At 42.5% G+C, this 26,252-nt stretch overlaps 1 protein-coding gene across 1 annotated transcript in view; it reads left to right on the top strand.

Moving 5' to 3' along the window:
- The first annotated feature begins 6,789 nt into the window (after positions 1–6,789).
- MTR (5-methyltetrahydrofolate-homocysteine methyltransferase) overlaps positions 6,790–26,252 on the top strand; it is a 49,326-nt gene continuing 29,863 nt past the window's right edge. The window contains exons 1-12 of the mRNA XM_075707785.1: positions 6,790–6,811; positions 11,460–11,674; positions 14,278–14,367; positions 15,196–15,265; positions 16,197–16,289; positions 16,382–16,488; positions 17,768–17,827; positions 20,012–20,106; positions 23,504–23,604; positions 23,945–24,006; positions 24,867–24,934; positions 26,000–26,076. Of these exons, the coding sequence (XP_075563900.1) occupies positions 6,790–6,811; positions 11,460–11,674; positions 14,278–14,367; positions 15,196–15,265; positions 16,197–16,289; positions 16,382–16,488; positions 17,768–17,827; positions 20,012–20,106; positions 23,504–23,604; positions 23,945–24,006; positions 24,867–24,934; positions 26,000–26,076 (1,060 nt within the window). The remainder of the gene's footprint in view (positions 6,812–11,459; positions 11,675–14,277; positions 14,368–15,195; positions 15,266–16,196; positions 16,290–16,381; positions 16,489–17,767; positions 17,828–20,011; positions 20,107–23,503; positions 23,605–23,944; positions 24,007–24,866; positions 24,935–25,999; positions 26,077–26,252) is intronic.

Raw genomic sequence — 26,252 nt, forward strand, 5'->3', positions numbered from 1 at the left:
CAAAGGATGCTCTAGGCATGTTTGTTTTAATGTAAATTTATATTACTGATAACAAAAGAAGGGCTCTGCCCTAGAGCAGTGTTCCCTATCAGTGTCTGTTGTCCATGCTGTGGTTACTGCTTGCAGATGCAAGAGGCTGCTTCTTCCTCACAATTTAATTTCTGAAGCTTGGGCAAGATTTAGAACCAACACCACCTGTGAGTATTTCTTCATATCTTAAGATCTACAAGACTTTCAGCATTAAGGTTCTTCTCTGTCTGGTAAGTTTACATCATTATACCACTGGCATATTTCTTTCATTTAATATTTTGATTTGAAAACAATTTTCTTTATTCACAGTTAATATTTCCAGCAAAATCAGTTCTCTAGAAGGGTTCTTATTTCCAGAACTGGTTCCTTAAAGTTGTTTTCTAGCTCATGGCTGGGACTCAAATCCTTGCCCACCGTCTCCTTGCTCCTGACCTCATCAGCTTCCTGCTCCCCTGTTTCTGCTCCTCTACCTAAAATGAACTGAACACGAGAGGGGATAGCATTGCTTAGACCGCTTTGAAGAAAGAGGAGATTGTGACTGCCTGCCGAAAGGGTAGAGAAAACATCACTGCTATGTCTGTGATCATAAGCAGTTTTCACAAAGGGTTGAAACTTAGTGGGTTAGACTTTAAAACAAATTGAATGAACCGGGCAGTTTCAAAGTCCTTTAAGGGAAAGAGGATTGCCTATAAAACATGCTTTTCTAACAGGCAGTTAATAACATACCAGATTGTTTGTATGTGTAAGTCAGAGAAAGCCAAGTAGGGCACTGGTCTTCCAAGGTATTTCACACAGAAGGATTCCTTCTGCCCTTGCAGAAAATCTTAAAAGGTTCGCTGCTCAGTGAAAGAAAGCTATATGAATAGAGGCTGTTCACTCCCTGGCATGGAGTCACGGCTGACAGCCGGGAGCACTGCCTGAAGCTCTCCAATGCCACTCACACACTGTGTGACCTGCGCACGTCCTCTCCTCTGCCCCGTGGTGCTACGTCTGCGCTACCAGGATGCAGATGGCTGCGTTACTTGGCTATGCCTGTACTTCTCACGTTGTCCACCTTTCTAAGTTGGCCAAACCTTTCTACGATCCTCCTTATTAGACACATTTTCATAGATCTCAAGTTGTGTTGAACACAAACTGATGTGCTTGCCAGGTGGAGTGTGATCCCATTTATAGTGCACCGGCAGCAGAAGTATGCCTAGGGCTTATGCTCTGATAGTCCCCCTCAACTTCTTGTGTCTGTATCTCCGAGCTAGTCTATCTACTGGTAAGGTTCTAAGAACACCAGCAGGCTCCATTTGCCCTGAACAGCTGCCTATCAGACCTCCATCCCTGCACCTCCCACCCATTAGGTGCATTTATGCATATTTATGCATAATGCATATATGCATTAGGTGCATATTTAAATGCACAGAGATGCATTTAACTTGGGCCCTCATCTTTGCTCCTTGCTGGAGCTATGTTGCACGTATACTATGTCTTGCCTAGTCTACAAGACTTTCTGGCTGGACCTTGGCCCTGTCTCATGGCTATAGATTGTCTAGTGATCACCGGACTGTGGGCTGAACCTGGCAGCACCACCGGACCTGCTCTTCTTGCTTGCGTGGGCACTGCGGGACTGCCTCCTTGCCCGTCGGGTTACTGCTCCTGCCTGCCTTGCCGTCACCCTCACGCCTACCCTGTCACCATGACCTCCCAGTTCTCCTTCACAGGGTGAGCCCTTCAGCCTCGACTGCTTTCTGAAGCACTGTCTGTTGAATGGAGAACTTCATAAATGGCTTGCTCTAGCCTCTCAGCTCATGGGTATCTGGCAACACGGGCAAGAAGCTCTGCCAGCAAGTAGGAGACCAGAAGGTACCTTCAGAAACCTGTTTCCATAACCAGTCCAGACTGATCCAGGGCGGATGTTTTCCTGCCCTGGGCAGGGGCAGTGCAGCTCAGACTTCACTCAGCCATGCTAACAGGGCGAAAGAAGCTGAGAATGTCACGCACATCCCCGGCAAAATGTTTTCAGACTCTCTGAGCTCAATGTTAAGCAGGGTTTCCTCGGTGCACACGTTTAGCTGTGTGTGACCTGGCCCTTTTTCCCCCCTTTCCCATGCTGTCACGGGGCAGCTGGCAAGCCTGCAGTGGTTCTTCCTCTCTCTTGTATGAATTCGACGTGGATGCCTGAAAGGTCCATACTGAAGTTTTTAAAAATGCTGCAAAATTTCATAACCATACGAAGCCTGTAACAAACTGAAAGCAGCTGACACAGTTTGCCTTGCGCAGCAGTACGGCTAACCTGTAAGACTACACCCCCTATTGAATTTCCACTCCTCTTCATGCCTGCGTTTGAGCCCTCCTAGGCATTTATACACTTTTTGATCAACACAGATTCTCTAAAGGGATGCAAAAGGTTATGTTCAGTTCACTTTAGTGTGTTTGTTTTCACTGTGATGGAGACTTTGGGCTTTTTTTAGAGTAGTGAAGTCCAAAATCTGTTCTTTGGTAAACAGAATCAATTTGTTGACATTCCTCTAAGCTGCGTACATTTAATGGGCTGTTTGGACATTTGGAGCGTGCTTAGAATTGATCTTGAAACAATCAGCTTTATTTTGGTTTCTGGTAATATTTTGGTCCTGGAATAGAGATGTTAACATCATAATTTGACTTAAATGGAACAAATAATTTGTATTTGGATGACAAAAAATCACCCTCTAAATTGTGGGGCTGGAAAATTAATTATGAAATAGAAATTGTAATTCTTAAACACAGAGGAAAATTCTGAAAATAAAAAACCAGTAGTGTAACTTAGTCATCCAAAACAGGGCAAGAATCCATCTGCAGCAAAACAGCACAAGTAACCTTACAGAGCAGAGTGCCAAGAGTTGTGCTCTGAAATCAGATTAATCTGTTTTTCAGATTTCTGCATGGTGCTATGAATGCTTCACTCGGATATAATCCTCTGAAATACGACTGTTCTGTAGTAACATGAATAATCCCACTGTCCTTGTTTAATTAAGGATTACTTATGCGAATAGCCCATTGGGAACTGCATCCTCAGGAATAAAGGCAGATAATATGGGAATGAAAGGCATATTTTTATAATGAATATTATGGAGGTATCTAAAACACATACCCAAAAGCTAAAAGAGTGTGTTTGAGCTTATATACGCATAGGGTGAGTATGTCATTTGAATACACAGGTGTGCAAGTAAAGTAATGAAGTAATGAACTGGTGAACCAGATCCTTGGCACTGGAAAAAAAAAATTAAAATACAAAGATGGCTTTGTTTGCTTCAAACACTACCTGGTTTTAAAAGATCTGTGAGAGTTTAGCTGTGTGTGGGAGGAGCTGGGGAAAGCAGTAGTTTGAAAATACCTTCAAATATACTTGAAATACCAGAACTCGATCTGACCTAAAGATTTTTTTTTTTTTTGCTAGGGATGTTAATTTGGATTTATAGTTTAATCCTGTTGCAGTTAGGAAGATGTTAGCTTCACTGAAGCACCACTTATAACCACCTTCTGAAACCAGGATTCTCAGCATGATGATAGATGTTTGCATGAATATACTATGTCTGCAACTGATGTTTAAATAGGACTAATTCCCAACAGTGTTAAAGTCAGGTTTCTCAGCCATGGGAATGATGGCACCTTTCTGTTCTCTCTTCCTTCACTCCATTGCTCCAGCAACTCTAAGCTGCTCCTGGTGTAACTCTAAATGTAGGAAAGGGAACAGTATTTTGGCAGCCTAATTTAGTAAAATAAGAACAACACTCCGTAAAACAAAGCACTTTTCAAGCTTGAGGGCATGCTCACTGCAAATTCTTGATGGTTTCCTGCAAACACACCACGTATTAGCGCTTCTCAAAGCAACAGTTCAAATATCTCAGTAACTGCAGGTGTGCGGCAGCCTCGGGACAGCGACACGCACTGGGACTCAGCACTGCGCAGGACTGTCATCACTGAAACTAAACCAAGAAAAGGGACCGGAGATCTTCTAGCGTTGCAAAACATATGGGGGCTGAAGTTCTGCGTTGATGCTCCTTTCCTGGATCACCTGGTTTGATAATCTCTACCCTTATCCACTCATTCATCTTCCCTTCACCCTCTGGAGCGTATCTTGCCTCAGCTGTGCTCATCCAGTTGCCTGTACAACTCCAGGCTCGCCAGCAGATTGAACACAGTCGGAGGCTGGGCGGCTGCTGCCCTCTCCTCCTGCTGCGGCTCCTGCACCAGCCCCGGAGACCATTCAGCTGCAGATAAATTGGATGAGAGACCTGTTCTCACTGAAAATTGACCTTTAAGGAAGAATTGTGTTCAAGGGCTAGCACCCACAGAAGGAATGGAGTGGAAATACGAGGATGGGCAGGGTGGAATTTGGGACTGCCTTTTCACAGTGCTGCGCGGTCAAACTGGCTCAAACTGGTTGTGAAACTGCAGAGTAAATGGGATATGTGGAATGATCCTTTTCAAAAGCACCTTCAAATTTTCAGCTTTTTTTTTTTTTTTTCCCACTGACCTACTTTGCAGCAGTTACACAAACAACTGCATCAGCACACGCAAGGACGCTCTGAGCTGTGGTACAAAGATCTGTTGCCACAAAGCAACTGTAGAGACAGTGAGCTTTTTAACCTGAATTGCTGCTGGAGAAAATTTTCATAGTGTTATGTGTCATGGCAAAAAAAGTTGGAAGTTGTCCAAAAGCCAAGTAAGGAACTACACACCCTAAAACCTCTTAATGAACGGTTCTCAAAGCACCACCTGTCTCTATAATATATGCAAATTCTGTGTAAAAGTGGTAAAATTAAGCAGTCTCCAGCAGTAACTGACTTTTGCTTCTGTTTAGTGTATTCCACTTCTTTTGTTAGGCTTTTAAAGTTTATGGGTTTCCAGGGCATCGCATCTTACACTGGAATTTTGGGACACATTTTTGCAGTGGCAGCTTGGGCTGACCCCTGGAATGGTTTGCTGAGAGGCGAGGTTCACTCTCCAGCCACGTCTCCTGGCATTCAAAACTGGAGCATGGCCCCTACAGCTGAAGTTGGACTACTATCTAGTTGATTTGTAAGCTGCCTGTATTTCTTCTGAAGCTGAATTAGACATATATATTATTTGAACATAAAGCTACATTTTTTTCATATGCACTTGCATCAGCATTGACTGAAGTGACAGCTGATTATAAAAGTTCCTAGATCGCATTAGACTCAAGGGGTTCGTAACCAACTGGTTTTGCATCTCAAAAGAAAATTCAAGAGCAAACATGCAGCCTCCAGGAATGATCAACACTAATGGCTTTTAACTCATTTTGAGGCTCCTAAAAATTTTCCAGGGAAAAATGCAGAAGCCATTATTAAGTACGGTACATGTAGCAACACATCCTCTTAGCTGACAAAAGGCTGCGCGGAGCTGAGGCCCAGGCGCCTGAAGGAGAGAAGCAAACTCAGTTCTGAGAAGCAAACTTCTCGGAACCAGCGGCCTCCGCATCTTCACCTGCAGTATTTGCCTTGCTTGCTTAAGTTACTGAACCAGCCGAGGGAACAGGAAAGGCTGATCAGTAATCCCATTTTACGGACTTCCTTCTTCTTTTCGTATTTTGAACACTGAACTACTTCACTGTTCACGTTCATTACTGGCATTTGAAGTACACCACTTTAAATGAGCGCAGACGTTATTCCCTTGAGCTATTCTGACTCCGGGCAAGCAAGCATTCGCTGCACGCAGTGTAACGTTTGCGAGGCTGCTCTGCAGCTGTAACAGGCAGGTATTTCTTTCTTTTAAAATGCCAGTCCTTAGATAAGTTGAAAAGACGTATCATCATGGACTGTGGAAAAGAAGTGAAACTCTTGCGTCAAAATAAGACACGCTTTATTTGCTTTGTTCGACTCTCAAGCAAACTGTGCCTTAATTTGCTCGATTCCTTTAGTATAAACTCATTTCCAGGTTTACACGCCCATACCATGCATCCATACCTCACCGGCACGTCCGATTTCCAGTTTATGTGAGGCGTATTTGCATCTGTTTCCTCTCAACACTTAAGTTACTCTTTTAATTGCAATACAAGTGTTTTGGGCATTTGAAAGGCTTACTTTCCCCCTCATCTTCCCCCAGCGAGGGGACAACTCATTTTGTTTAGCCCTGCCTGGCAGCAAACGTATCGCCCAGTTAGTACAAGGGCATGTAAAGCTATCGGTACTTAACGTTGGGAGAGTTAGTTAGAGGACCCAGGCTTTGCCTTCCCCATCCGGCCGTAAGCTTACGAGGTGCCCTCCTCAGGCCGCAAAGGGAAAGCAACCCAGCTCCTCGGGTGACTGTCCAGCCTGCTACTGCGGCTGCCAACCGCTTCAGCAGGCACTGCCATCCCCAGTCGCGCCGGAGCCGAGGCTCCCGGGCAGCAGCCGGCCAAGCCGCCCCCGGGCCTAGCCAAGCGCTGCCCGCCGCTCAGGGGCCGCTCCCTGAGCCCCGCAGCTCTGGCGGCGCGCGTGTGCGGCAGGCGGGGGGGGACACACCACACAGACAGACACAGGCACCCCCCCACACCCCCTCATCCGCCCCCGCCGTCCGTTGCCCCCCGGCCCAACGGCGGCAACGGCTGCCCCACGCGGCGGCAGCCCGCGCTTCCCGCCGGCGCTCTGGGCGGAGCTCGCCTGTCGGGGGGGGGGGGTGACGCGGCGGCCCTGCAGCTCGCGCTCGCCTCGCGGTTTATGCGCGCGGGGCGCCTGGCCCCGCGCTGGCGCGCGGCGGTGGCGGCGGCGGTGGCGGTGAGCTCTCGGCAGCATGGCGCCCACCGGGCCGGCCGGCGCCCACCCGCCCGGTAACGGCGGCGAGCGCTGGGGTGCGGGGAGGGGGATGGTGGTGGTGCGTGTGCGCGCGCGCAGCGGGTAGCGGGGGGGGGGGGGGAGATGGCGGCAGCGGCAGCGGCGGGCCGGGGGCTGCCACTTGCCGGTGTTGTGGCAGCGGGCCGGGGCGGGGCCTTCCCGCCGCCGGGCGAGGGGCAGCCCTGGGGACGCGGGGGGCCGCTTGCCCTCTCCCGCCGGCGGCGGGGGCGGCCGGGCGGGGGGCGCTGCGGTCCTGCCGCACCAGGCGGTGCGCTCGCCCTCCCCTCAGCTTGTGGTGTTTTCCCGCCGCTCGGCACCGGTGCAGCCGCCGCCTGGGTCGGTGCTGGCGGGCGGGGGGGTGTGTGTGTGTGTGTGTGTGTGCGCGCGCGTGGCGGTGGCGTGTCAGTTACTCGCAGCGTCGTAACTTTTGTAAAAGCCGCGTTTGGCGGCTCGGCGCGGATTTAAACGGGTCGCGCCGGCCGGAAAGTGCGGTGCTGAGGGCGGTGGTGAAGACGGGCGCTTGTGGCAGGTGGCCCCCGCCGCCGCGGTGCTGAGCAGGTCCCTTGCAGGTCCCTTGCAGGTCCCTTGCAGCAGGCTTTGCCCGAGCTGGAAGGGGTCCGGAGGGTGCTGGGACACCTGCCTGCCATCTGTTACTGCACTTCGTGACACTCCTAACGTTGCCAGAGGGCATCGAGTTGCAGAAGATTTAATTCATTAAACAGCGAGTAATGCTAAGGTGGTCCTGAGATGTCTGTGGCAGGCTGATAGCAGGATCATCCTTTCTCGCTACCGTTACCGTACTTTCTGCATGTTGCACAGTAATTTTTTGAATGATGGAGAAGTTTGTGCTTGGAGCTGGTGCGGAGCAGTGCTGGTTTGCTGAATTAGGATGTGCCACTGTGGCGTGGCCCTGGTTTAGGACAGGACCTGGTCAGCCTAGGAAATAGGGGGTACTGTGCGAGCCTATAGCTCCTTGTAGTTCTTCAATTTGTGTTCTTTCACATTAAGGTGACAAAAATACTGTAATACTATCACAGCTGGGTTGATCCTCTATTAAAAGCTTTGGAAGCACCATGTAATCCTTTATTCCTTTCCAAGTACTTGTATGCTAGGCTGTTTTATACTAAGGATAAATTTTAAATAAAAGCGCTTAAATAATAAAAAACACCTTTGAGAATCATTGCAGGCATCAGAAAAATGTGTTTTTAAGCAAATTGCAAGCTTTGAAATCCTGTTTCTTGTGGAGAACATGCAGTTATCCCTTTAATTCTGGCATATATGTTCTGTATGTCATTTGGGTTGGGATAAGGAGATGAAGGAACATCATCTTGCCTTATTCCCTGAGCTGTTTAGTTGCTGCTTTGTGAAAATGTGAGGTTACAGTTAGGCAAAGTTTAGAATCGTTAGTGGTAGAATGACTGTAGAGGTGAACAGCTGTACCAGAGGGACACCTTGTGTGCTATGCAAACTTACTTGGAAACATCTGCAAGAGTTAAAAGTTGTTGTAGCTGATTTAATTTTTCCTTTCCAGACTAGTAATTCCCTTGTTCAAGTGATCTGAAGCCAGAGTGTTTACCTTGGGGAAGTGAAGTAGGATATTAGGATTTTTTTATTCTGCGTTCCGTATCCCTTTGGCTTTTAAGCCAGTGCTGTTGGGTCACTTTTGTTCTGTCTTGGTATGGTCTGCTAAACTAGTTCCAGCCCTAGAACACTCTGTGGTAGTGCGCTTTATGTTTTAAGTTTCAGTAGAGTGTAAAATCAAGGTAGTTGATCCCGGGTCTTGTTACCACTGCTGGTTTGCTATTATTTCGGTTACAGCTATAGAGGCAGTTTTTCTCCTGGACACTTCTGAATGGAAGAGGGAATCTGTTTCTCAGAGCTCACCAGTGATCTTTATAAAATAAATTGTTCATCAACTTGTGGCTGATCAGAGGTAGGAGCAGGGTTTGTAAACAAAAAAAAAAGAAGGAAAAAAGAAAAAAACGCTGACCTGTTTTTTTTTTTCCCTACTTTGGAGTTCCTCCAAACATTTTTTTCATTTATTCTGTAACAAACTCTTGTGCCCTGTCTGTGCTGGAGAGGGGAATTATGTGAGTTGAATGCTGAATTAAGGTGATGGTACTTGTTTAGCAGAGCTGACTCCCAGCTTCCTCCCTGCTTTTCTCCCAAGGGCAGAGCTCAGCACTTTCTAGCATGCCTTTATGAATTGATCCTCTCTGATTTCTGGAGTCTTTTTGGACCTGTCTGCAGACTTTATTTCCAACTTGAAAATTGCATCGTCAGTGTGCCAGAGCACTGCTTCAAGCAGTGCAGGCTCCTAATGGAAGAAGAGTCAAATGTTATCCATAGCAAGGACAGGTAAATTGGGTTTTGGTGGGCTTGGAGCTATGCTGTTCATCTAAAACGTCGAGTCTGTATACCTCTGGCACTGACAGCCACCTTCATGATTCCCACCATGTTTCCTGCAGCTTTTTGAGATGCTGCTGAAGAAGAACCACAGGTTTTGAAAGCTTCTTTAGAATAAGGCTCTCCGTAGAGCTGGGAGCCAAGATTAGGCAGAAATCTGTGCTCCTATGAGCAGAAACCCATACGCTGAAGTGGCATCTGTTCAGTGAGGCAAGCTGTAGAGAAAGCAAAACAGGCTACATGAGGTGCAGGATTTAAAACCAAACACGACTGTAAATCTTTGTTTGCTTCCTAGTGTGTATGAGAAGATAGTTGGGAAGCACACAGGTAAAAGAGACAGAAGCCTATAGAAGGGAGGACTGGTTCTGGGAGGGCTCCGATGGCCCGGCTCAGCTGTCTGGGCTGCGGTGCTCTTGGTGTCAAGGAGTTGACTTAGAGGCTCCATTAAAGCAAAAGCAAGCTCTAACGTGTCTATCTCATTGGGTTGTAGCTCTTGCAAAGCACATGAGTTATGCTCCGTGGGAGTCTGCGTTGCAGTCATACTTTAAGATCTAATTTTTTGGGTCTTGGTTCTGAAAGCCTTTAGCTCAAGGACTGATTTTATTTTCATGAATAATTTGATGGTTTAACGTGAGTAGGTTTAAGCTTTTCTGTAAGAACCTGCTTGAGCCTGCCTGTGTGGTGTTAAAACTTTCGACTTGAGATGAGGGTGGCTTGCTTTTTTGTGTTTTAATCTCCCTTGAAATGCTTCATACTTGTTATAGAGCAAATTTTATTTGACTTCTTGCTGAGAAGACATCTCATTTAGAGGTGTTTTTCCAGTGTGTTGGTATAAATGTAACCATGTAATACTTTACTCTTGGTCTCATCCAGCATATTCTTTTTTAACAGTACTGATGTCAAAACAGAAGTTGCATTGCAAGAATGCAGAAGGAAAAAAGTCAAATCAGTTAGCAGTTGCCAGTGATTTTTAGGTACTACTGTGTGTAAGTTGTAGTGAGACGTAAGGATGTTTTTGTGCTTCAGAAATCATTCTTTTTTACAAGTGTTTTATTGATAGTGCATAACTAAAATGCAAAACAGGAGTTTACTCCAAGTGAGTAAGCCCAAACTGAATGAAGGAGAGAGATGAAGAATAACACATCATTCATCTACAGGGTTGTGAAAGATAAGTGGGGTACCGCTCTTGTAAATTAGGTTTTTGGTAGAGGCTGTTTGATTATTTTGCTCTGTGCATGTAAGCATATCTTCCTTCTGAAATGATTCTGCATACCTTCTAAAGAGGAAAAGTAGGATTACTTTTGTTGGGGTTTTGGCATTTTGTGGTGTTTGTTTTTTTCTTTGGTTTTTTTAAGTCTGAGATTATAGTTTTGGCTTTTTGTTTAATGTTTGGGATGGGCTTTGTCTGGGATCTTAAAGCATACAATACTGCATCTTCATTCCTAATGATAGCTCTGAAATTTCTACGGTTTTCTGTTTCAGTCATTGTTACACTTACCCTGTCCAATGTCTTATAATTAGCATGTGATTTGCCTGATTTGTTTTCTTCTGGCATTGTTGTGGAGCAGGAGAAGACCTAGTTGTGTTCATGCAAAAGAAGATAAAACCTGGCTCTTATCTGTTGGTGTATCTTGGCATTTGCTCACCAACAGAAGTGCAAAATTGTTATTTACTATTCAAATCCTAGAAAGAGGTGAATTTGGGACTTAATTGAAGAATTGGTTTTGCTTGCTTCATTTCTTTCTCTATCATTATGGTATAGGTGATCAAAATATCTTTTTTTAAATGAAATTTACTGGTTTCTGGTTTGCACTTGTGTACCATTTACAGTACGGTGTCTGGTACCAAGATGCTGCTCTGTGTTGCTGTTCAAAGGTTGCTGTAGTGGAAATCATCACACTTTTCAGTGTTGGAGACTAGTTTATATAGACAGTTTGGTGTATGCCCTTGTGAACTTTTGATGCTCTTGTTTCTGCAGCTGACTGTATGCAGGTGACTGTACTTAGGTGAAGGACCAGTTGAGTCTAATTCTATTTAGATAGATGCAGCTGTTACCTGACATCATGTGATTGGAGCTGTAGATGAAGTAAACCCATTACTGTTTGATTTCAGTGGAAGATTAGTTAGTTTATTCTGTTTCTTAAATGGGAAGAGCTCAGGTTGCACAAGCGTATAGATAGGGAATTTCAAAGCTGCTTAAATACTGGATTTATTTTCTTGCAGCAGATCCCCAGAAAAGCATGGAAGATGAAATTGAATCAGTTCTGCAGGAGCGGATAATGGTTTTGGATGGAGGCATGGGTACCATGATCCAGCAACATGCCCTGTCAGAAGAGGATTTCCGAGGGCATGAATTTAAAGATCATTCCAGGCCTTTGAAAGGCAATAATGACCTTCTCAGTATAACTCAACCTGATATAATCTGTGACATACACAAGGTAGGTGGTTCTGATCTCTGTCTTTTGACAAGGGAAGGAGGGACAGTTTGGCCTCTGCGCTCCCCTTTTCCATGCCACAGGCTACTGCCTCTCCTCTTTTGGGAATAAGGAAGAGAATGCTAGGTAACCATGCGAAAAAGAATGAGCAGGTTTGACTGTTCTGGTTGTTTGAGCACAGGATTCGTGTCTTGGTTCCTGATGTCACCCAGGCAGTGTAATTTTTAAATCCCTTTTTGACTTATGCCCCGATGCATTTCTATTAATTGTAGATTCTGATTTATTTCATTTTTCTTTCCTTTTCTCCTCCTCAGCCAGCACTTGAAATGCATCGAAGTAGGACATAACTGAAGTCTAGATGCATGTTTCTATAATTGTGTATTAAAGAGCTGTTAAATGTGGCAGCCTGAAGCAAGCCTCTCCATAGTTCATGAATATATAGGCTTCCTAATGAGTATATATGCTTCCATATTCTTGGTTTTTCTCTAGAATATTAATGTGTGGCCCAGAGAATAAAACATCTAGGGTTGATCATTAGGAATTTGCAGACAGATTTTATTATTTTCCTATCTTCAATTAGACTTTGAAAAAACAACTTCCTACATCTTGTATTTCTTGAGTTGCAGGTATTTTTAGGTCTTACTATAATAACTGGAATGTTTGAATAGCATTGAGCTAGTTGATATGCGGTTGAAGCCTCACATCTGTTCTGGGTTTTTTGAATTATTTATTAAAAAGATCTGTATTTCATTGATTAGAATCATAATTGGCTTACAGTTGTTAAACTTGGTATGTAATCTGTATTTTTATATTTACATTCTAACTTATTCTTTGGATTTAAGAACGACAAGTGGAAAAGAGTAAAAGTCTTTGACCCATAAAAATTTCAGGAGGAAATATTTGTAGATTGAGTTCAGTCCCTAGACTGCCAACTGAGCTGTAGTGGTCATGAACCTTGGAATTTGTAATAGCTTGTGGTTTTAATCGGGTAAGCTGGTTTAACGGTTGAATTTTGGAGGTTTAGCAGAGCAATAGTGATGTGACTTGAGAGTGAATGTATTGAGTCAAACCAATGGTAGCCTGTTATCATCCCTCCAATGGCCAGTTGTACGTGCTTAAAGAAGAGTGTAAGAAAAGAGCAAGTCTGCAGTGGTCCCCATGCCTGCAGCAACTTTTGGGTCAGGTGCTTTCTGAGCTGTGGGTAGTGACTTCATATTTTACAGCTGCCAGTGGTTATTTTTTCTCAGAATTGGACGGAACTTGAAATAATAGATGAAAATATTTCTACAAAGTAACTACAATCCCACTACATGTACAGTTGTTGGGGTTTTTCTTAATGGCCCAGTGAGTCAGATCTCACAGATATCAGTAACTTGAAAAGTAAATATTAGCTGTACCTTGTCTGGCAAAGTAAGATTCAGTGGTAAGAGAGGGAATGTATTTTCAAAGGCAAAAATGATCTTCCTGTTTTGAGCATATTATTTCCTCCTGTGGTGGTAGACAGCAAAGTTGAAGGGCTTTTGCTAAAATGACAGACTTGAACTAAACAAAAGCTAGTACAAAGCTGTACACATTTAACATCTTTCTTTAGTCTAGATGATTTTCAGGAACTTCCTTACTTGGTTATTAGTGTGCATGTAAGAACTTGTATATTTTCATGTAGCTATTTGTAGGTATTTCCGTATGTATCCAGGAGGAGTTGAGAGAAAGCATATTAGTTTGCAGCAAAACATGTTTTAAAGCAAATTTAATTCTTTTCTGCCATTGTTTGGGTCAAGACTTTGTTTGCCCTGTCGAACCCGCTGAACTCATTTGCTTCTTACAGGAAAATCTGAGAGGTTTATGTTTGATGGCCACATCAGTATTTTTGACATACTAGCACTTGAAATGTCTTAATTTCCTTGAATACGGAAGGGTCACCTAAGGGTTAACCTGATCAAAAAGAGGAGTTAGTGAGGGAGAAGGGCAACTGATAAAGGTTGTCAAAACACAGACTAGAATCTGCAAAAATACTTCCATTTGCATTGATTTCAGTTTACTTCAGTGGGAATTAGACAACCAAACTGGAGCAGGAGGCTTAATTGTTTTGTGAATCTGGGCCATTAGTTAAACTTTAAATGCAATCTGCACAAAACATAATTCTCCTAAGCTTGTATTCTGTCCCAGTATGTTCTTGTGCTGTACAGCTCCCTTCAGAACGCTTAAATTTTCTAATCCTCTGCTGTTGTTTAACTGGTGACTTTTCTGAGTCTGCCCACAGCAGCTCTCTCTTGCTGATGGCAATTGGACTGTGTCCCACCATGTCCCTGTACAAAAATCTAGAATGTGCTCTGGGTGCTGGACTCAGTGGCGGAGGTGACTATAAATGTCACCTGTCAATAGAAAGTGCGTCTGACACTAAAACTCTGAAAATTGGTTACTTGGTTACTAGAAAATGGCACTTCTATTGCTTTGGCCCTGTGCCTTTGAGTAACGTGGCCTTCTTTGGATTAGGAGATGATTTGTGACCTTTTTCTCAACCAAGTGAGACAAAATAGTTGGGTTGCCTTCATTCCAGATCTCGGTTCTGGAGGTCTTGGAGATTTTTTTTCTTTCATGTCTTGCAGGAATACTTGCTGTCAGGCGCTGACATCATTGAAACTAACACTTTCAGCAGTACTCGAGTTGCACAAGCTGACTATGGCCTTGAGCATTTGGTAAGAATGCTAAACTATATACACATTAAAATGTTAATCAAGATTTTTGTCTTAGCAGCCACGATTAGCCTAGTCCCAGAGTCCCTTGGTATTGTGTTTATTGACTGCATGCGGTCTCTAGAGCCATGTGATGGCGTTGTAGCTCATTTCCACTGCTATAGACAATTGTACTTGCTGTCTGTGACAGCCATAATGTGCCTCTTATTGACGAAGGCACAGGTGATAATAATTTGTCCTAGATTTTGTTTGAGCATTTCTCAAATATCTCAGTTCTGTGAACAGGGATGTTTTGCCTCAGTCCTTCCAACTTACCAAATGCCACAATGGAACTGCTTTTTTCTTGGGTGTTATTTGTGTGGTTTTTGTGCTGGTGTATGTAGAAGTCCTTTCAAGCTTGCATTTGTCATACCTCTTCTGTGTTATGTGATGTTTTGAGAATTTGAGAAATATGTGAAAGAAAATACTTGCAAATATGCTACTTGAATAAAAAGTGAATTTAAAAGTAGGTTAATTTCGTCCTCAAAGTCCTGTTCTTCAGCTTCTGTTGACTTCAGTAGGATTTAATTAGTGCCTTACAGAATGAAATTTTATGATTGGCAGCAGTAGGCTGGGGCGTACGTGGGATGAGACCTGCCACATAACTCTGTTGCTGAAATGTATAGAGCTGTTCCTTTTGAAGTTTTGTAATAATGCTTATGTGTATTTGTATGGCTTAGAGAGCCTTCAGAGTGTACTGCGAGCTACTAATGGAAGTGTTGTGTTTCTTTGAGGATGAGTTATGCTGTACTGAACTAAAGGTTACTCGGTAATTTTCTGTAATTGTTCTAGGCATATCGGTTAAACAGAGTCTCTGCACAGTTGGCCAGAAAAGCAGCAGATGATGTAACTGCTGAGACAGGTAAGCAATATTTATTTTAATTTCTTATTAATTTGTGGTATTGACTGTCTTGCTACAACCTTTGAAATGTTGCTAACTAGAGGATAGCTTGATGGTTTACATCACAGGGGCATAACTTACAGACATGCACACTCTTCATTTAAGGCACAGTAGCAATTTCACATCTCTCTTCATATCGCGCTCATTTCAGCACGTTTGCAAGATCCAGTCCTCAGTGTGTTCTGCAGGATGGCTGTCCTGTGCCTGCCTGTTCTACACTGCAGGTGATACACATGGAATATGCTTAGTATGTGACGATCGTCTGTAAATGTGCAGTCTTTTACCTTCAGGGCTTTATGGGACGATTATAGCTCATTTCCATTGCTGTAGACAATGCTGTCTTTCAAAGGCAAGTAATTTCCTCTTGTATTCTGGCATCAAACTGTTTCAAGCCAACAGTGCTGCTGCTGTCCAAATAACACCTTACTGATGTGATTCATAGTATGCCATAAAAATGTAAGATTTGAAATATGCTTTAAAAGAAGGTGGGGTTTTTTATGAACGCATGCCAGAATATTCAAATCAGGTTATCTAGTGAAAAATGCCAGGATAGTTCTATGCTGTGCATTTTAAGTAATTGAATGAAGCTTCCTGTGTCAGAGACAAATGATACTTAGAAGAAAAATTAATTGATCCAATTGCCTTTTTTGTAGATGTTCTTCTGTCTCGTGTATACACTGAACATCTTGTTGGATAGGATTAAAACAAAAAAGTCAGTTGTGATGAGTAATCTTGTGGTGATCAAACTCTGGATTTTATACAGGAATTTCCTGTTTTATAATTCTTCATCCCTGAATGATATGGCTGTCATTGTAAAACCAGAAGTAAATTTGTTTGTTTGTGGTTTGTTTTTTCTTTTTTTTTTTTCCTTTCTTTCTGTGTCTTGGTTTAGGAATTAAGAGGTATGTTGCTGGAGCCATGGGTCCAACAAACAGGACACTCTCTGTGTCACCATCTTTGGAGAGACCAGATTACAGGAACATAAGTAAGTATTTGTAACCATCAAGTTATTTAACTTAGGTGATGGTCTTGAAAGAGATACCTCCAGATGAAAGTAACATCATTCCTGTTTTACAGCTTTTGATGAACTGGTTGAAGCCTATAAGGAGCAAGCCAGAGGACTTTTGGATGGAGGAGCTGATATCTTGTTAGTGGAAACCATATTTGACACAGCCAATGCCAAGGTGAGACTCCTGGAAAAAAGAATACTCAGAAATATAAGTATTTGGTGTATTACCTAAGGAAATTCAACATGGTACTTGTAAGAGCTATCAGCTACTGCTTACTAAATACATGAAAAGACACTTCAGTGAATAGCAAACAGGTAGAATGTAAGGAGATGGTTTTAATAATCAAACAGCCTTTTCCAGAGTTTTTCCTTTGCCTTTTAGTATGTGCCATTAGTATCTTTCTGGCTGTTTGTGCCAGCTGTACTTTTATTCCCAGGAGCTCTGCTGTATTGCAGAACATCTCCAAATGCATCTGATCTTTGTATTTTTCAGCGTAAGCATGTCTGTCCAAAGGATGCTTGTGATGCGCACTGGAGAGGGAATGTCCAGTGTATCTGATTGCAGGCGTGGGAAGGCTTGTGAGAAAGTCCTGTTAAAATGTGGGGGTTTTTGGGAACTCTGACACTCTGCTGTCAGCTTTAAAAAAGAAAAATTGGGAGTAGAGGATTAGAAGGGTAAAATGGGAGGAATAAAATGTTGAAATACGCCACAACTTGTGGTTTTGACACCTCCTTCTTTATCTAATAACCGCTCAACGCAGGTGGTAAAGTTGTTAGGGTGCTTAAAACTGTCTTGCAACTTCATATGGAAAAGTCTGGCTGGATATGCACACAGCATTTCTTTATGCTTTTGCCCCAGGCTGATCAAGTGTGCAGTGGTATGACTTGTCCTTTGCAGATTTGACCAGTCATGGGGGTTTAGCTAGAATCCTATAGCCTTAACATTGTGCTGAGCTCTTGCTTACATGCAACTTCCTTACCCTAAGGAGGCAGGAAATTTTCAGGACCTTCCAAGGGGTCACTGCAGTCTTTGCTTTAAAACTTGTGGTGGTTAGAATCCTTTGCAAACTGCATGTCTAGACAGATTCAAGGGCAGTGAATGTGTGCTGAAAATACAACCATGTTTGGGGTTGGGGTTGTGCTGCAGACATGAGGGAGAAGTACATGCCAATGTGATTTGGGTTTCAGCATAGTCTTGGTTTTACTTGGTTACCCATGGTACTTCCTTTCTACTCGTTACCAAAATGTGTTTTGGAACATCTGGAAGATGTTAGGGGTAAGGGTAAAATCTCGAGTGTAGTAAGTTCTTGCAGGCAATATGAGGTAGCAAGTTGCATAAACAGCCATTAAAAATATTAAAAAAAAAAAAAAGGCAAACCCACACAAACAAAAATCCAACAAGCTGAAGAACTCTTGAAAAGGCCATTAATATTTTGCAACTTATTCTTCTATAGGCAGCTATTTTTGCACTCCAGATGTTGTTTGAGGAAGAGTATGCTCCCCAACCCATATTTGTAAGTATATCTTATTTAATATTTGACATATATTTAAGCTTGATTTGTGAACTAGCTCAGATGGCAGTTGATTAAAGCATTTTGAAATGAAGGAAAGAAGTGTCTTGGAAATGTGCTTTTTTCACATGATTGTGAAAGGAAAAACAGAGCTTTATGAAATCAGCCATGGGTAGCTCTGTCCAGCTTATCAACCTGAAGACTAAGGAATGACTTCATTCCAGTGTGTATTCATTCTGTGTATTTCCACAAGAAAAGGTCTGATCATGACTTTTTTTCAGGCTTGCTGTGTTAAGGGTAATAAGAACCAGTGTTTCAAATATGGAATTAAGCAAATTGTGCAGTATTTTCAAGTAGAATATGAGTAGCCATTTGAAGTCAGAAAAGGTCTGTCCAACTCCATATTCTTTCTCTGACATGTCTTTTTCTGACAGTGGGCAGTCATGAATGTATAGGAATGAATGTAGGAGAAGAATGAGCTTGTTTTGAAAATTCTGATGTATTCCTCCAGTTTTCTGCAGTTTGCAGCCCAGGCTTTCTGATCTGCAGTTTGTATCTGTTCATACCCTTTTGTTGAATGTTTTTATTCCTTCCTTGAACCTATGTTCAAACCTGTGTGGGACCCAGGCATCCACAAAATAATCTGTTAGTAACTTTCACAGCTTATGAATGCACAGGTTTGAAAGTTTGCTTACTTTTGGACATTCCACCTGATAACTTCTTTTGTGTCTTGCCATTTGTCTCTTGAAAGTGACAGTGAGCAGCTGTTCCACATTCCCTTTGCTGCATTGTCATGGCATTTATAGTCCTCTGTGAGAGCCTCCTTTAGTCATCTCTTTTCATCCTGAAGAGTCCTTGTCTGTTTAACTGCTCCATAGCATTCATTCATTATTCCTGTCACCTTTCTGTTTTCCACTTCCTCGAGTCAGAGGGGAATTGGAATAGCAAGCAGCAGTCAAAGTGCAGACATCAGGGATTTGTATGATAGCCAAGTGATGTTCTCTGCCTTGTCCGTTTCTTTCTTTGTAGTTCCTGATGTTTCACTTTACTGCTAGTGAGCTTAGAAATTGCATTCATTAAACTTTCTTTTGTTACTCAGACTAATTTCTCGAGCAGTAAAGACTAGTTTGGAGGTGTTACTATGTAGAATATTTCCTGTGTTCACAACTTTGTACTTTATCAGCAATGAGTTTCCACTTTTTTATCATTCAAGTCGGTTAGCACTGAGAGTTCTCTAATTATGTAGAGTTGACTTTTTGTCTTCATCGTCCTGAACAGAGTGGTCAGTGAGCTTGATTGGCTCATTCTCTTGCTCCCTTTCCAGTTCAGTTATGTTGAGGAGTACAACCCTTAGCACAGCTCTCAAGGATTCCTCTGGTCACCTCCAGTAGCATCAATATTAAAGCATGTTTTGGAGTAAATAATGGATTTACCTTTGCATGGAGTCTTCTAAACTCATTTAGGAAGAAAAGATTTATAGCCTTGGGAAGGCTTTCCTGGCTCGTTCAAATGTCTCCTGAATTCTCAACTTCGTAGTTGTTAGTTGGGGTCAAGACATTATTTATATCACTCTCTCTGTACAGTAGTTAAGAGGTATGATTACACAGGTTTGAGACTTCCATCTCCACTATGAAGTTGCAAGATCTGATGTTCCCTTGTGGTGAAAGGAGTAACTTGTTTTTAAGGCCAGCCCCACCTCCCCAAACAACCTAATAGCAGTTCTGAGACCTGCAATAACATAAAGGGGGAGGTAGGGAGGATGAGGAAGATAGGAGAGGAGCTGTGACTGCTGATAGCTGCCTAAACAGGTAACTGCTGCAGGTTGGTTCAGAGGCCATCATCAGAATGATACCGTGGTACTAACGCTACCTTGCTGCTGAATGGTTTATGGTAGTTTTCTCTCTCCTCTTTTTTTCCTTTTTTTTTTTCTTTTTCCTTCCCCCTTTTTCTCCCCGTGAGGTGGAGAGAGAGAAAGAAGACTGGTCAAAGGTTTGCCTTTCCCCTAGCTAAAATATTTAAACGTTTATAGGGAGGAAGGGGTTTAATTTTTCTGTTTGGGTTGTGCCTCATCACTTTGAGTGAAACATAGGTCCCTCTGCTTTGACATTTAGCAGCTCAGCCATTTAAATTCTTGGTTTTATTGCTAATTTAATTCTTCTCCTTTCTCGGTGTTCAATTGATATTTAGGTTTCTGGAACTATAGTGGATAAGAGTGGGCGTACCCTCTCAGGCCAGACAGGAGAGGCATTTGTCATTAGTGTTTCCCACAGTAAGCCACTTTGGTAAGGAAATGTATCTTTCTCTTATTAAGTTACCTGTAGATTGTAATTTTTTATTATTTTAACCCCTTGCTTGCAGCTAAATGGAAGTTATACTAACTGGGGTCATATTTAATCACATGTATTGCTAACATGTTCTGTTATCGTTCCCTCAGCAGAAATTAGGTTTCCAAAGAACACTGAGTTTTTGAAACACTGCTGTAAATAATCTGGGGTTTTGTGTTTGCAGCAGCTGCTGAAATCACAATTAGGTCAAAGCATTAAAAAAAAAAATTCGGAAACTGTAGTTTGCCATCTCTTACTGTCTCAGATTGTGCAAGGAGCTAATTGCTGGTATGGGCAGGGCTTGCATCTCTTTCTTAGAGGGGAGCAGTGCCAGTTCAGAATGTTTCAGGGTGGCTTGAAAGAGCAAATCATAAGATCTCATTCCAGTGTTCTTTTTACTGAACTCTTACCAAAATGTATATATTCCCTGAGTGTTTTTCTCAAGGATGTGCATTGTTATTTTGAGAGCTTTGGATGCCTCCATTTACCTGCTTTCTTTTCTGTTCAGGCAGAAAAGTTGAAATGAGTATGAGATTAAGATCTGTGAAAATGCATAATATAGCAGATTTTGGTAGTTGTGCAAAGTTTCGCATGTTAATTCAAATACCGTTCCTGGTTTCTCTCTTCTCCTGTGTTTCTATGCCCTATTCTACCTTCTCCTTGCCTCCTCTTCCCTCTTTACCGTTTCTTCTCTCAGGTTGATTCTTCACACAGAAACTTATGGCAGAAATAGATGGGTTTTTTCCTAGAATATCTCAACTTAAAACATTTAATTCACTCTTAGCAGTGCATGCCATGCACATTGTGATGAGCCATTGTTTGTTTTTACAACAAAATTCCGGCTAAAACGCGCAATCTGTCATCTCAGTGATACAAAAGCAGAAGATGGCATTCACAGCTTTCCTGACTGCCCTTGAGGCTCCACTTTCCCAGACCAGACGGTGCTCCAGAAGTAACATATGGAGCCTCTTGGAACAGGGTGGTAGTTGACTCCTCTCAGCATCACAGCCTAGTGATCCATATTTGGCATGAGTCCGTCTCAGATAATCTTGCTCATAACTCTCTTGCCTCTGAAAAGGAGAGAAGGCCACTGGAGCAGAAGTCAAGAATTTACTAAACCATATTTCATAAAAGCTATCTGGTGGGTCTGAATGCTTAGGGCCTGTTTCACATTTATGCAAAGGCTACTATACAGCACTGTGGCGGAAGGGTTTTAGTTATGGGAGCAGATTGCATTTAATGTTGTTTCTTGTTGCCAGATTGGTACAGAGTGGCTTTAGGGTTGTGAAAAAGCTGATTATTAATAGTATCCTAGGGATCATGTTATACATGTTCACGTTTCCATTTGGGTTTTGTATGTCCTGTTTAGGGTGATGTGTTGTCCTTAAGTCCGTTTGCTTTGGAGCCCCCCTGAAAAGCGTGTGCTTTGTGTCTGGTTGGTATAGATAGTAGCTGAGAAACACGCGAACTGTGCTTAGTAAATGCTGAAAGATGTATGGCAAGCTGCTTGCTATGGAAGGTGCTCAGATGTGGCATATGAGTTCCCTTTGTGTTATTTCAGCTCCTGTGATTGTTTCTACTGTGGTAGCATTAAGAAGATGTACACTGAGTTTGGGGCCCTCATGTGGTATTTGTTCTGGTCCCAAGGGCACTCTGCAGCCTTAGCTTTCACAGGAGCTGATGCATGACTGCTGTGAAGAAATGAGCAGTTGATGTTTAAGATGAGGGTGTGATGGTTATTACACTAGGGTAGCAGTGCTAGCATACCAGCAATCTGGTTCAAGGCTTCTGGCTTTTAAGGCATGGTTAACGGTTTGCTTTTCTCAAATGTTTTCTTTCATGATGCTGTTGAGTGCCATGGGGAGATGACACTGGAAGCTACTTTTTGCTTCTGAGTGAATGTGCATATCTGTGCTTAGTTTGACTTGGCAGTTTTGAAACAGGTAACACTTGGATGGTGTCGTGCTCATAGATGTGTTTGTCAGCAACCCCTGCAGTGGGTAATCATTCAGGTGGTCTGGAGGGCCAGTACCCAGTAAGTACTGCCCCTCCCCCCTCAAAAGAGACCCCCCCCCCCCCCCCCAAACAAAACAAAACAAACCGCAAAACCAAACCTAAGATATTGGAATAAGGGGTTTGTGTATTGTTTGGCCTGGGTGTGTGACTAGGTATGTTTTGGATGTTGCTGTGAGCCCCTCAGATTTCAAGGTTTTGTGATTCTGTCCAAGAAGTGAATCTGGCTGCAAGCATTTACTGCTGCTACCTGTGGAGTTACCAAGCCCCTGCCTACTCCTTGGAAATAGGAGAAAAGTCAAAAACCGTTTTGTGGTCCCAGTCCTGTGCAGGGCTTTATTGCTTTTGACCTCTGGGAAACTAAGTGGGCATAGGTGCACTTTATTAACTTAGCTACCTCTGAGGCAGCTTCTGTGGCTCTTTAGTTGGGAGATGTGGTCGTTATCCATTCCTGTTTCAGTGGGTTAGCTTGCATCTTCTCTGAGACTGTTATTCCAGGAAAGGAGAAAGCTTTTTTACATCTTCCTCTCAGAGCAGCACTGTGAGTACTTTTCAAGTGCTCATAAGGTGGTTTCTAGAATGGTGCGGAGAGATCAGAAAACGTATGTAAAAGATCTCTTACATACTTCCTGAAAGAGAAATTTCCATTTTTAATACCTATGTAGATATTTTGAGTGCAAGTCACATTTATGTATCTGTCACTGAATGAAAGAAAACGTGATTGTACCTCATATACTGGTAAAATTGTCTCAGCAGCTTCTTCATGCAAATACACTTCTGCTGTAGTGCTGTCTAGGTTACTAAGATGTAGCAGATTCAGTTGCCCAAGCTTAGTGCTGCCATGAGGCATCTTGGAGGAGGCACTTGGTTTCTTCCAAGGTTGACATAATTTTTAAAAGAAAATGATGAAAAGTGGCTTGAAGCAGGTTTTTACTCTTTCAACTTTTTTCGTACTTCTTCCTGGAGCATAAGGCTCCTTTCCTGTCTGTCATTGTCATTCCACTTGTTCTTTCTCTCACCTAGACAATACAGAGCCGTTGTGTTGCTGCAGTTGGTGTCAAAATGCTGCCACGTTCCTCCTGGATTTTGAAATGAAATCTTTATTTACTCTTCCCAGTTCAATTCAGTCCAGTCCCCCTCCCCCTTGTGCTTTTCTTTCACCCAAGGTTCTCCTTTTGCACAGTCTTGCTGTATTGATGGCGATGATTGAAGGAATTGGAGATCAGGATGGTTTTGTTGTAGATGATTGTGGGAGTTAGCAGTTGCCAGCACTAACATTTGTCTGGTTTGTGTGTAAAAGGTGTTTTTACCTCAAAATAATTTTTGAAAATTTATTTTCCAGTATTGGCTTAAATTGTGCTTTAGGGGCAGTTGAAATGCGACCATTCATTGAAGCAATTGGAAAATGTACAACAGCCTACATCATCTGTTACCCCAATGCAGGTGTGTTGGTGCACATGTTCCTATGCTTATAGGCAGATGAAATGTGACTAAACCATTCCATCTCATTAGCAATAATAGAGTTGAATCAGCTTGAAAAGGTGTTTGTTTTTACTATTAAAAAGAGGTTAAGAATATTTTAAAATGCTGAAAGTAACTGTTGTTAGTTCTGTGACAGTGAACCCAGAATGCTCTCTTGCATGATTGAGTAATGATTGCAAGGGTGATGAGGCATTTTATTCCTCATACAAGTGTAGCTAATTTAAATAAGTCTTTCATGGAATTTAATTCTGTTCTTGTGGGCTTCAAACAAATTGTAATACTAGAAAAACTATGTTTCAAGGTCTTCCCAATACTTTTGGTGGTTATGATGAAACTCCAGAAGTGACTGCCAAGCATATAAAGGTACAAAATATTTCTCATGAATGTGTCATATCTGACATACTAGTAGACAAGAATTCTTTGCTTGTGTTTTTGTGTATTTGTTGCAGTACTGTGGTGTGTTTTTTTTGTTGTTGTGTGTGTCCGTCCCCCCACCCCACCCGCCCCCCAATGGTTTTCTATGTCATTTGGATTGTTTATAGACAATTTGCTGAATGATAGTGCTTTTGAGATATAAGGTTAGGAAAAACTACTTAGGAAACTCCGAAAACCTTAATTACTTTCATGTCCTACACTAAGTAGCTTTCCTGCAGTTTGATCTGTGGATGTTACTCATTTGCACTCCTATGTTCTTACTTTTACATTTGGGAATAGTTGAAAACAGTTGAGCAGTTTTTCTGAATTGGCGGTATTTTACAAAGTTGTGTGTATAGGAAGTGCTGATGGTGGTGGTGTTGCAGTGCAGGGTGTCCTTCCATGTGCCACTTGATCTGTGCAAGACAGAACTATGTGGCTGGAGCTGCAGTGTGTCAGTGAGAACACAGTATCTGCTGCATGGTAATTCCCTTTTATAGTACAGTATGACTAGTCTTTGATACTCGTCCAAGTTTTCATCTGGGACTTCTAGTATAAAATAGGCCAGTTTCAAATGTAGTTTCCTAAAATTAGGTGTTGAAATTGCTGGTTAGCCTTGGGAATCCACATCTCAAAACAAATCCTAAAGAGAAGAAATAGTACTGATGTTTTCTAATTTTTTTTCTTTCTTGCGATCCCCCTGAATTGCTTAACATATGGAGAAAAATCTGTATAAATATACATCTAAAAAAATATATAAGATACCTCTATTCACTTGAAACAAAATCCTCTTTCCCTCCCTTTTACAGAATTTTGCTTTGGATGGCTTGGTCAACATAGTTGGAGGTTGCTGTGGTACTACACCGGCACATATCAGGTACCTCATGAACTACAACTTCAGGTGCTCAGGGAAGTAAATTAAGTGCTGCTTCTGTGGAGCAGTAGTCCATGGCTCGTCTTAGAGTTTCCTGAAAAGACCGATCACTTGAATGCCAATAGCAGCAATATATGGAGTAGAAATAACCTGGCTTTCATAGCCATGTGTATCGTGAAGAATGAGTAGAGGTACAGTTCAGACAAGGATTATACCTCTGCTGTTTTTTCATCTGAAATTGTTTCAGAATTACTCCTCCCTCTTTACTGTTGGATAGAATAGACTTCCCATCTCTGCTCCCTTACACCGTACCTTCTTTCTCTTTCTGGCCCTCTTAGCCACAAGGTGAAGCTTAAGGTTTCCTTTGATGGTAGAAGGAAGGAGAGTGTGTGGGTGTGTGTGGGAAGTGTCTGAACAGGAGATCTGGGAATGTTGTACAGCTGGTGCTAGTCCTGGCCAGTCAGAAGGAGTGTTTCATATCTTTCTCACTGGAGGTAGGTCAGTGGGAAAACCTCCCTTTTTCACCTGCGCTTGAAAGAGAAGGGGCCCTTGTGATTCATTTTTACCCTGATACAAACTGGGAAGAGGTGGTATGTGAACATGTAGGGGACACCATGTGTTGCTTCTGACTGGAGCAAGGGGAAAGTGAACATGAACACCATGAGTCATTCCGGCATGAGAAATGCGTCTCAGCACAGAACAATGTTTGTCCCTTGTTGGTTTTGCTGGAATCAGCAATTGCTCGGCTCAGCAAATTGTGAATATGGTTAAGAGTCAGTGTGGTTGAGGACTGGTTTTGGTATCCATCAAGTATCCCATTGGCATAGTATCTCACATGCTCTATTTCATATGTCTTCAGCTTTGTACTTTCCCTGCAAATAGCTACTATAGGATCTTCTGTTTTTGCCTTTGGCCACACAAAGTGAAATAAGCTAATTAGTCTTGTCTGCTACAGGGCTAAATTGGAGAGGAAGGTATATGTCTAGTATGTTCTGTTTGAGTCTTGTCTGGAGTCGTTTAATTTTAACTGAAAACTTCACTCTTTACTTTCCTCTTTCTGTGACTCAGGAAAATTGCCGAAGCTGTGATATTCTGTAAGCCTCGTGTTCCACCTTCTCTCTCTCAAGGATACATGCTGCTATCAGGTAAAATGGAGTGTAAAAGTTTCAGCTTTATAACTCATGTAATGTTCCTTTATAAATTTATTTGATGTTTTCTGCTGATCAGAACGGTGCTATGAGTTTCTGGTTCTACGTGAATCTAGCAAGCTTATGGATGTGTAACCAGATCTAAATCTTAAGGTTTAATGGAACATTTTATT

Source organism: Pelecanus crispus, chromosome 3 (genome assembly GCF_030463565.1).
Source record: "Pelecanus crispus isolate bPelCri1 chromosome 3, bPelCri1.pri, whole genome shotgun sequence".
In the NCBI taxonomy this organism is placed as follows: Eukaryota; Metazoa; Chordata; class Aves; order Pelecaniformes; family Pelecanidae; genus Pelecanus; species Pelecanus crispus.